The 12500-nt window shown below is 49.5% G+C and overlaps 1 protein-coding gene across 1 annotated transcript in view; it reads right to left on the bottom strand.

Annotated features, from left to right (window-relative positions):
- Nucleotides 1-10264: 10264 nt before the first annotated feature.
- The window catches only part of LOC130109033 (cAMP-regulated D2 protein), a 20565-nt gene continuing 18329 nt past the window's right edge, over nt 10265-12500 (bottom strand). Inside the window, exon 8 of the mRNA XM_056275739.1 lies at nt 10265-10717. Coding sequence (XP_056131714.1) covers nt 10265-10717 — 453 coding nt within the window. The remainder of the gene's footprint in view (nt 10718-12500) is intronic.

Here is a 12500-nt window from a genome sequence, read left to right as displayed (position 1 = left end):
TTTCAGGTCTGACGTGGATATAAAGTGTAGTTTCAGGTCTGACGTGGATATAAAGTGTAGTTTCAGGTCTAACGTGGATATAAAGTGTAGTTTCAGGTCTGACGTGGATATAAAGTGTAGTTTCAGGTCTAACGTGGATATAAAGTGTAGTTTCAGGTCTAACGTGGATATAAAGTGTAGTTTCAGGTCTAACGTGGATATAAAGTGTAGTTTCATGTTGTAACCTCCATTTTGTAGCAGCAGTTCAGTTGATTTGTGATGTTATTCATTCGGTGGAGCCATCGGCATCATAACTTTAACACTCCTGGCATCGTAGGTAGTCCTGCAGCTCCGCTGCAAATAGCTGTACAGCTCACAAACAGATTTGCTGCAGGTGTCCACATTTTCCTGTGCAGAAGTGCTGGAACATATTTAGATCAGAAGTCTGTAACACCAATATGGAAACTTGAGTTTCAAGTACAGTGGACTTCAGCATTGCCTCCAGGACACTGAGGTGAGCAGGACAGATGGTGGTCGACCCGTCCCACCCGGACCACGGTCTCTCCAAAACACTCCCTCTGGCAAGAGGCTGAGGTCGACACAAACCAGAACCTCACACCACAAGAGCGGCCTCTTCCCCACAGCAGGAGGCCTTTCTAACAAGCCCCCAGACACCCACAGATCCAGACACTGCCCCCACCCCCTGTGATCTGGGCTGTCTGTATATGGACCCATGTTTAAAACCCGAAGCACCCTGTAAGTAACCCTTATTCTGTAACTATTGTCTGTGAATTTTCATTTAACTTTTTGTAAATACAGCTCCTGCCACCCAGTGCTGGGCATCAGGGGGCGCCACGCGGTCTTGTGTTTCAAATCTGAACTAGTGGTGATTGCACCTTACAATCATTTTTATTTTATCTTGTGTGTATATTTTATTCAGTATTATTTGTTACCGTTTAACTTTTAACCTTAGAAATCAGAAAACTCAGAAATCAGCTAGAAATCCCCAGCCCACAAGCGGTGCAACACAAAGACAAGAACACACATCCAAAAACTACAACAACACACATATCTAAACTAACACACATATCTAAACTAAACAAACAAAAACATCACTGTCCAGGAGAACGAACACCAGCCAGGGTGACTGTCAGAACTGCCGGTCTGCATGGGCTAGCAGTTAGCTTAGCCTGCCCCGCTTCCCCATCCTGTCAGACCGCCCTCGGTGTTTCGTCTTCGGGCACAGCTCCAGGCAGGGCCGTGGTCCCTGGGCCCACAGGACTCAGCAGTCCGATCTCTCCCAGCCATCAAACGAAGACAAGCTTAGACGCAGATGTGGACAAAGACACTGCATGGACGGTCCTGGGTGAGGCTGCTGCAAACGTGAATTTGCGCCGCCATCTTCCCACACCGGATGAAACTATTTGCTATTTAGTGTTAATTTTTCCCTCTCTCACCAACATGCCAAGACAGATTCCTTATATGTTCTTGTACTAAATCTGGTTCTGGTTCTGATCCTGGTTCTAGTTCTGATTCTGAGTTTAAACATCAACCTTCAAACTGAGATGCAGTATGTTTAGCTCTGGCTGCAGATGTCCTGTTATGCTATTTTGGGTTTCCGCTGCGGTGATACTGAATGGACGATGTGTCCTCGCGTAGCGACGTGCTATTTTGTCTGATTCTGACGGACGTGACCACAACAGATGCTACTTACCGCCACACCAGCAGTCAGACGTTTTCCTGATCCAGATCAGCCGTCCAGATACACCCAGCAGGTGTAAACGGGGTCTAAGTGCCCGTCCACCGGTTTCTGGCTGCTGGTGGGGTTGTCCGCCAATCACTGGAAGAGTTTCAAACTTGTTGCCGCCCACCAGCTAATGAGCTGGACTGTCCAAATGCTGATTAACGAGCTGGACTCCCTCAGTGAGACGGGAAATGACTCAATTACACCTTAACTGGCCGTTAAGTGAAGTTCTAATTAAGCTGCAGAATGTTTAATGTGTGTGTGTGTGTGTGTGTGTGTGTGTGTGTGTGTGTGTGTGTGTGTGTGTGTGTGTGTGTGTGTGGTCTTTTGGAGGACAATTAAGTAACTGCATTTATTGCATTGTTTTAGATGAGCTTGGTTAGATTTCTTGATTTCTGGTTGGACCACACAGAGCATTCTGGATATTGGATTCTGGGCTCTTTGGTGTCCGATTAGAACCAAATCTGACTGGTTCCCATCAGAACCACCAACCCAGTAAAGAACCCCCCCCTCCCCCACTTCACCGGTGCTGTGAAAAGCAGCAAACTAAAGTCTGATACACACACACCCTCTCTGCTAGCTCCGCCGCAGCACTTTCCAAGTGATTTATGATCAAACTGTGCTGCCTGATTTCTGCAGATGGTTGCGGAGGCCAGCACAGCTTCTGGTGGAGGGAAATGAGAAAATGTTTTCCTGTTAACTGCCGACTCTCCCAAGAATGAAGGAGGGGCTTTGGAGGGAGCGGAAAGCTGATGCGTTTAAACGCTCTCGCTTGCTGTATCACAGAGCCAAATAACGGCTGATTAAGGGGGTTTCTCCGTTCCAATGAGCCGGCCTGCCTCCGGGACGTTTTGCGGCAGATTGACCTTGACAGGAGGACGGAGCGAGGCAGGGTTCTCCCCGAGGACCTCGGCCTCAGCCCTGGATCCTGAGCCGTTTTCTGGAAAGGGGAAAAACAGCGAGAATAAAAAAAGGCCTCGGATGTTTACCCACAGTCCTAAACCTCACCAGGAGGGCCTGTTTCATTTAGTGCCATTCATATTACCCTGATATCAAACTGAAACACCGATCATGGCCGTTGAGCTTTTTACTGCCCTTCCCTCCCCTCTTGTACGTCACCCTGTGTTCCTCCCTCTTCTTGAAATCTGTATTCACCACAGCCATTTCCACCCTTTTTGCACCATCTGTCCTTCCACATTCCTCTCCTTGACTCCATACCTACCCATCACCTCCTCATCACCTCTGTTCCCTTCACCAGCATCCCCATTGAAGTCGGCTCCAATCACCCCTCTCTCCTCCTTGGGTACCCTCTCCACCATGTCGTCCAACTCCCTCCAGAATTCTTCTTTCTCTTCCATCTCACACCCAACTTGTGGGGCATATGTACTGATAACATTCATCATCACACCTTCGATTTCCAGCTTCATACTCATCACTCTGTCTGACACTCTCTTCACCTCCAGCACACTCTTGACATACTCTTCCTTCAGAATTACCCCTACCCCATTACTCCTCCCATTCACACCATGGTAATAGAAGAGTTTGAACCCACCTCCGATACTCCTGGCCTTACTCCCCTTCCACCTGGTCTCTTGCACACACAGTATTCCTACCTTTCTTCTTTCCATCATGTCAGCCAGCTCTCTCCCTTTACCATTCATAGTGCCAACATTCAAGGTTCTGACTCTCACCTCCACCCTCCTACCCTTCCTCCTCTCCCGCTGCCTCTGCACATGCCTTCCCCTCTCCTTCTTCACCCAACAGTAGCATAGTTTCCACCGGCACCCTGCTGGTCAAAAGTACCGGTGGCGGTCATTGGTCACCCGGGCCTCGACTGATCCTCGACTGCTAAATTTGATTCATGATCCGCATATTTGATTTGGCAAAGGTTTCACGCCGCAGCCCCCCCCCCCATTTATCTGGGTTTGGGACCGGCACTAAGAATGCGCTGGCTTGGCTGGGTTGCTTATCCACCTAGACCAGTGTTTCTCAACCCAGTCCTCCAGGACCCCTATCCTGCATATTCTCTTTGCAACCCTGAATAGGTACCTGTCTGTAGTTATTCAACCAATCAGCAATGAGTTTGGTCAGACGTTGCACACCTTGCATAATTAAGTGCTGCGAGATGATTGGTCGGGTAAGTACAAGCAGGTCTACCTATGCAGGGTTACAATGAGAATCTGCAGGATAGGGGGTCCTTGAGGACTGGGTTGAGAAACCCTGACCTATGGCATTTTTTTTAATCCACTATGAACTTTATTAAACATTCCGAGTAACTGGTTTTATTGGAATACTTTTGAAATAGTTAAGATGGTTTATTCATCGCTGTTAGTTTACACGGCGATTTGCCTGAAATGAGAGACTTGTAGACTGGCCTACACGTGCTGTGACGGGCCTTTATAGGAACCAACACGAAGCCCACGAGACACACGTGTGGCCAGAGCCAGGCTTGGGGAAGCTCCTGAGGAATACTGCCCCAGCCCCAGCAGCAGCAGCAGCAGCACGGAAACACACAGTCCTCCCTTCGTCTTCCCATCTGTCCAGACCAATATGGGAATACGCCACTTCCTCCAGGAAAGCCCAGGGCCCTCGGTCTCCTCCTCTGCTCTGTCTGCACACATGTCGCACATTCCTCCCAGCAACAGCCAGAGGCAGGCAGGCAGGCAGGCAGCCACACACACACAAGTAGACACACACACACACACACACGCACACACACACACACACACAAGCAGACACACACACACACACGCACACACACACACACACAAGCAGCCACACACACACACACACACACACACACACACACACACACACACACACACACACACACAAGCAGCCACACACACACACACACACACACACAAGCAGACACACACACACACACACGCACACACACACGCACACACACACGCACACACACACACACACACACACACACACGCAAGCACACACACACACACACACACACACACAAGCAGACACACGCACACACACACACACACACACACACACACACAAGCAGACACACACACACACACACGCACACACACGCACACACACACACAAGCAGCCACACACACACACACACACACACAAGCAGACACACACACACACACAAACACACAAAAGCAGACACACACACACACAAGCAGACACACGCACACACACAAGTAGACACACACACAAGCAGCCACACGCACACACAAACAGACACACACACACACACACACACACACACACAAGCAGACACACACACACACAAGCAGACAAACACACACACACAAGCAGACACACACACACACACAAGCAGACACACACACACAAGCAGCCACACACACAAGCAGACACACACACACACACAAGCAGACACACACACACAAGCAGCCACACACACAAGCAGCCACACACACACAAGCAGACACACACACACAGGCAGACACACACACAAGCAGCCACACACACACAAGCAGACACACACACACAAGCAGCCACACACACACAAGCAGCCACACACACACAAGCAGACACACACCACGGGCGACTGCGCTATCCAGTCGACCCGTTAGCCAAGGGCTAGCGAGTCTACTCCGCCGTGGTGGTGACGTAGGACATAGAGTTGATGCTGGTTTTCTGGCTTTCAGCTTCATCCACTTTCGTGCATTGTGGTCTGTTTCTTCTGAGCGCCGGTACAACAGAGCACTGTCGCCACTTGCACTACCACGGACGTCAGTGGAGGTGAGGCGTCCTGCTGAAGGAATGAGGGTCTCTGATATCTTGACGAGAACTCCAAACATTTTCCTGTTTGAGGCGCCGCTTCTATTTTGAGCTCTGCGCCCTCAAGGTGTTGGATCGGTTTAGCCATTTCAAACTGTCCTGTCGTTCCCACCCAAAGTTAAGCCAAAGTCCCTGACAGCCGTCCCCAGATGCCCTGAGAGACGATCGGGTGAAACCTGAAGACGTGGACTTTGTTCGGTCGAGGACTTCTTCATCTTAAATGCTTCAAGGAAGAAAACGTTTTTTTCAATATGGAGATATTCTAGTTTTAAAACCCAGATAGAACGTTTCAGAGGTGCGGCGTCTTGAAGACCCGCCACAGTCCAGAGTATATGTTGTAGTGTTTAACACGGGAGCCTTGAATTCCATATTTGGTTTAAAAGAAAAGGAAACACACACATTTTAGTAAAGATGGAGTGTATCGTGGGTTTGAGCCTGGAGGGAGGAGCTCAGGTCCTACCCAGCTCTATCAACCCAGGAGCTCAGGTTCTACCCAGCTCTATTGACTCAGGAACTCAGGTCCTACCCAGCTCTATTGACTCAGGAGCTCAAGTTCTACCCAGCTGTATTGACTCAGGAGCTCAGGTCCTACCCAGCTCTATTGACCCAGGAGCTCAGGTCCTACCCAGCTCTATTGACCCAGGAGCTCAGGTCCTACCCAGCTCTATTGACTCAGGAGCTCAGGTCCTACCCAGCTCTATTGACTCAAGAGCTCAGGTTCTACCCAGCTGTATTGACTCAGGAGCTCAGTTTCTACCCAGCTCTATCGACCCAGGAGCTCAGGCTCTACCCAGCTCTATCGACCCAGGACCTCAAGTTCTACCCAGCTCTATCGACCCAGGAGCTCAGGTTCTACCCAGCTGTATTGACTCAAGAGCTCAGTTCTACCCAGCTCTATTGACCCAGGAGCTCAGGCTCTACCCAGCTCTATCGACCCAGGAGCTCAGGTTCTGCCCAGCTGTATTGACTCAGGAGCTCAGGTTCTACCCAGCTCTGTCGACCCAGGAGCTCAGGTTCTACCCAGCTCTATCGACCCAGGAGCTCAGGTTCTACCCAGCTGTATTGACTCAACAGCTCAGTTTCTACCCAGCTCTATTGACCCAGGAGCTCAGGCTCTACCCAGCTCTATCGACCCAGGAGCTCAGGTTCTACCCAGCTCTATCAACCCAGGAGCTCAGGCTCTACCCAGCTCTATCGACCCAGGAGCTCAGGTTCTACCCAGCTGTATTGACTCAGGAGCTCAAATTCTACCCAGCTCTATCGACCCAGGAGCTCAGGCTCTACCCAGCTCTATCGACCCAGGAGCTCAGGCTCTACCCAGCTCTATCGACCCAGGAGCTCAGGCTCTACCCAGCTCTATCGACCCAGGAGCTCAGGTTCTGCCCAGCTGTATTGACTCAGGAGCTCAGGTTCTACCCAGCTCTGTCGACCCAGAAGCTCAGGTTCTGCCCAGCTGTATTCATCAGACCAGGTCACTTTCTTCCATTGGTCCATGGTCCAGATCTGACGCTCACGTGCCCATTGTAGGCCCCTTTGTCGGTGGACAGGGGTCATCATGGGCACTCTGACTGGTCTGTGGCTACGCAGCCCCATATGCAACAAGCTGCGATGCATTGTGTTCTGACACCTGTCTATCATAGACAGCATTATCTTTTCCAGCAGTTTGAGCTACAGTAGCTCTTCGGTGGGATCGGACCAGATGGGCAAGTCTTTGCTCCCTACGGGCATCAATGAACATTGGGCACCCATTTTGTTAGGTACTGACCACTGCACACTGGTAGCATCCCACAAGACCTGCCTTTTTGGAGATGCTCTGACCCAGTCGGGTAGCCATTGCAGTTTGGTTCTTGTCAAAGTCACTCAGATTCTTACACTTGCACATTTTTCCTGCTTGCAACACATCGATCTCAGGAACTGAGTGTTCACTTGCTGCCTAACATATGCCGCCCGCCCTTGACAGGTGCCAGGGTAACAGGGTGATGTTATTCACTTAGCTGTCCGTGGTTTTAATGTTTTGGTTGAACGATGTACATGCACTCTACGATTTTCCTACACCTGTCTTACTGTATTACCACTCAGTCCCAAGCAGGAAAAAAACCTTCTGGGCCCACGAGGTATCATCACTCCTGCTTAATGTATGAAATTACTCACAGGCTTGTCCCCCCCCCCCACGAACAGAGTTTAATTCACTATGCTCAGATAACATCAGGCAAACGAGCATCTACCAGAGGCAACTGTGAAGTCCACCACAGGGTCACCGAATCTGGCCCGTCAGCTTTCTCCATTAGAGCTGCAGACTTTTGGAACGCACCACCCAACACTCTCGGACAGTGCTCTGCCTTCTGTAGTTTTAAATCCCAGTTGAAAACACGGCTGAAACATAGTCGATCACGTGATCATCAGAAGTCAGAAATGCTTTATTCGTCCCCGAGGGGGAGTTGGGTCATCAACCCAGGCGTACTAAACAGTGTATTTTATTTTGTATTTAATGTTTTAAATGGAAAGTGCTTTTAGTTTTGTACGATGTAATGTGATGTAATGTTCATTCTCTGTACCCCTGTCTGCATTATGACGTGTGAAATCTTCTATGGATTTGCCTGCCCAGGGACTGCGGATGACATTTAGCTATCTAGCTAGCTCTGGACCCTGTCAAACAAAGAAATAAAAAGACATTTGGTGTAAATGTGTCTTGTCAGTATATTGTCGGCTTCCGGCGAGGCAGGAACCTCGTTCTGTCCCTCTGACGTCTGTTCAACACGTCACATTCAAGAAGAAGACCAAAGGAAAACATAGAAATCTCTTTCAAATGAACACTTTATTTCTGTTTCTTGTGTTCAACATGTGATATCCAGCGTTTAAAGAGTCCCACTTGCTCTTCAGAAGATGCTGTCTTGGCTTCCTCAGGAGAGCAAACACGAAGAACTTGAAGCAGAAGGCAAAGGGACTTCCGCCACAGCTGTTCAGGACCCCAGGTTGTGTTCAAGACCCCAGGTCGTGTTCAAGACCCCAGGTCGTGTTCAGGACCCCAGATCGTGTCCTCAGGTGAGGACACGACATGGGGTCCTTAACCTCCGGATTCCCTCCGCCCTCTTTCTTCATGTGGGTCAGAAGAGATGACTTGATTATTGGTAGAAACAAACAAGAATCAAATTAAATAAAAAACAACTTCTTTAAAAGAAGAACAAAACATCAGGAAACTAACCCACTTGAGCAATCGCAATTAACAACTGCGCGTAAAAAGGCAATTTTAAAACAAGTCCTGAAAATCCTTCACCGCGCACGCGCACGCGCGCGTGCTACCGGGTGTGTGATGGAGTGTGGCGTTAAACACGGGACAGAATGCAGTGGAATCCACGAACGACCAAGGCGGTCATTTGGACGGTTTTGGATTTTCAAAGTTCAATAACTTTGTGAATAAAAAAGATACAGACCTGCCGCTCCCTGATTGGTCCTAAAATTACACACATGTTCATTACAGTGAGTTTTAAATCAATTGCGCACACACACAAAAAGTTATGATAAGATCTACCTAAAACGACCACGAGCAGTCAAAAAGACGGCTCGTAATTTGCGCGTGATGGTGCGCGTCGTGTCGGTATTGACGTGTGTTGTCGCGTCATTTCCTTCGTGAAGTTCGTTGCCCTGTCCTAGAAACACACTAGCGCCCTCCAGTGGAGAGAGATAGTCTAAACCTGATGTGTGATGATGTCCAACATGTCTGGCTACAGACGCACCATGACTACCACCGAGGCGCTGCAGTATTTACAGGCGTTGGACAGCGGCCATTTTAAACTGTTTAAAAATAGTATTAAAGTTGTTAAAATGTTAATTTTGGTGTCAGTTAGTTTCATAACAGACAGACTAACATATACGTAATGCGTTAATATCTCAACTGGGTATTTATCTTGACACAATGCAGAGTTTAAAAACCGCGGCCGTCAAAATGACCGCCCACGGTCGTTCTGGTAGCTTTTACTTGCGGTCGTTGTTTGGGACCGTTTCAATGTTTATTTTCACTTCTTTTTTTACGTGTCACGTGTTATAGGCCTTGTTACGTTTGTTAGATTAGCAACATGTGTTTTCTGTTTTGATTTTCAGCTCGTATTTTCACTTTTTCTATTTTGCTATTCAAGTTCCACCATCTCTCTCTGAACTTTAAGTTGTATAAAAACAGTATTAAAGTTGTTAAAATGTTACTTTTGGTGTCAGTTAGTTTCATAACAGACACACTAACATATGTAATGCGTTAATGTATCAACTGGTTATTTATATTGACAGAATAAAAGTTTAAAAACCGGCGGTCATTTTGACCGCCCAAGGTCGTTTTAGGTAGGCGTGAAGTCCCGGTTGTTTTAGTGTAGACCACCCTCCCTCCCCCCTCCTCCTCTGTACTGTCTTTCTACTCTATTTGCTGAGTATCCCTGTCTTCCTTCATTCACCACCCTCCTTTCACTTTCACCACAGAACTACCCAAGAACAACCTTTAAAAACGAGCCATCCGCACTTCAACTCAGTCCTACCAACCCCACCCTACCATCGCACAACCCCACCCTACCACCGCACAACCCCACCCTACCACCACTCTACCAGCGCACAACCACCACCCTACCACCGCACAACCCCACCCTACCACCGCACAACCCCACCCTCCCACCACCCTACCACCGCACAACCCCACCCTACCACCACCCTACCACCGCACAACCCCACCCTACCACCACCCTACCACCGCACAACCCCACCCTACCGCCACCGCCGTCCTCTCTAATAGATTCTCAGCTGGTCCCAGAAGTCGCAGATGTGTTCTCGGGCGCCGGCCTGCGCGTGCGAGCGCACCGTCAGGTTCATCAGCAGCCAGCCGCTGGTGTCGCTGTAGCGCGGCCACGTGGGCAGGCGCTGCTGCCTGCAGAAGGCGGTCTGCTGCGCCCGCGACGACGGGTCGCCGCTGTGGACAAAGGCGCCCCAGAAGCACAGCACGCGGTTGGACAGCAGCCTCTCGGGCGGAGTCAGGGTGAAGTTGGCCACGGAGGCGGAGCCGAACAGGAAGGGCAGCTCGGCGCCGTGGCAGGCGTGCGCGTAGCAGAAGGTCAGGCCCGACCAGATGCGGCGGTCCCACGGCGCGTGGTCGAACACGTACATCCACAGCTGGCTGCCCGCCGCCACGCCGGCCCGCGCTGACTTGCGCGCCGGGCACCGGAAGACGTAGTCGGTGACGATCTGCGAAGAGGAGCGCGAGAGAAGGGTCAGAATAAACGGCCGCACGTGAAACTTTTATTTTGAAGAATCAACGTTTGTCAAGGCGCATCCCGTCTGAAGAGTTTGAATACAGGAAGCACAAAGCACCCTGTGCATAACTGTAGTCCACTGACTTCCGGTCTCTACTGCAGCGGTCACACCAGTTTCCGGTTTGTTGGCGTGTGCTGTAATGGCGTATTTTTCGCGATGCCTGCAAGATCCATCCATCCTTCCATCCACCATCCATCCATCCATCCATCCATCCATCCATCCATCCATCCTTCCATCCATCCATCCACCATCCATCCATCCATCCATCCTTCCATCCATCCATCCATCCATCCATCCATCCATCCATCCATCCTTCCATCTACCATCCATCCATCCATCCATCCTTCCATCCACCATCCATCCATCCATCCATCCTTCCATCCATCCATCCATCCATCCATCCATCCATCCATCCATCCATCCATCCTTCCATCTACCATCCATCCATCCATCCATCCTTCCATCCACCATCCATCCATCCATCCATCCTTCCATCCATCCATCCATCCATCCATCCATCCATCCATCCATCCATCCATCCATTACCGCTTATCCTGCTCTCAGGGTCGCGGGGGTGCTCGAGCCTATCCCAGCAGTCACTGGGCGGCAGGCCATTACAGGGCCGACACACACACACACACACACACACACACACACACACACACACACACACACACACACACACACAGATGATTCGGTCCATTTCTTAGTCCATTACTTCAGCACCCGTCAACTGGCACTTCCTTACTTCCTGTCCACACACACACCAGGGAACTACTTCCCATGATCCTTCACTCTCTTCCTTCAAACAGACCAGCCAGGAAGAGCAGCTATGTGATGTGTGTGTAATGTGTGTTTAATGTGTGTGTGACGTGTGTGTAACGTGTGTTTAATGTGTATGTGACGTGTGTGTAATGTGTGTGTGATGTGTGTGTAATGTGTGTGTGACGTGTGTTTAATGTGTATGTGACGTGTGTGTAACGTGTGTGTGACGTGTGTTTAATGGGTGTGTGACGTCTGTGTAATGTGTGTGTGATGTGTGTGTAATGTGTGTGTGACGTGTGTTTAATGGGTGTGTGACGTGTGTGTGTAATGTGTGTGTGATGTGTGTTTAATGTAATGTGTGTGTGATGTGTGTGTGATGTGTGTGTGTAATGTGTGTGTGATGCATGTGTGATGTGTGTGTAATGTGTGTGTGTGTGATGTGTGTGTAATGTGTGTGTGATGTGTGTGTAATGTGTGTGTGTGTGTGTGATGTGTGTGTAATGTGTGTGTGTGTGATGTGTGTGTAACGTGTGTGTGATGTGTGTGTAATGTGTGTGTGTGTGTGTGATGTGTGTGTAATGTGTGTGTGTGTGATGTGTGTGTAACGTGTGTGTGTGTGTGTGTGATGTGTGTGTAACGTGTGTCTGATGTGTGTGTAATGTGTGTGTGTCATGTGTGTGTGATGTGTGTGTGTGTGATGTGTGTGTAACGTGTGTGTGATGTGTGTGTAATGTGTGTGTGTGTGTGTGATGTGTGTGTAATGTGTGTGTGTGTGATGTGTGTGTAACGTGTGTGTGATGTGTGTGTAATGTGTGTGTGTCATGTGTGTGTGATGTGTGTGTGACGTGACATACACATCCCCTCATGATGTCATGATGACAGACAGACCTCCTCGCATCGGCAGCTGTGAAGCTGCATATTAAACAGACCCCCCCTCACCCCCCCACAC

The sequence above is a fragment of the Lampris incognitus genome, chromosome 3 (genome assembly GCF_029633865.1).
Source record: "Lampris incognitus isolate fLamInc1 chromosome 3, fLamInc1.hap2, whole genome shotgun sequence".
Lineage (NCBI taxonomy): Eukaryota > Metazoa > Chordata > Actinopteri > Lampriformes > Lampridae > Lampris > Lampris incognitus.
This window is presented reverse-complemented; position numbering and strand designations above follow the sequence as displayed.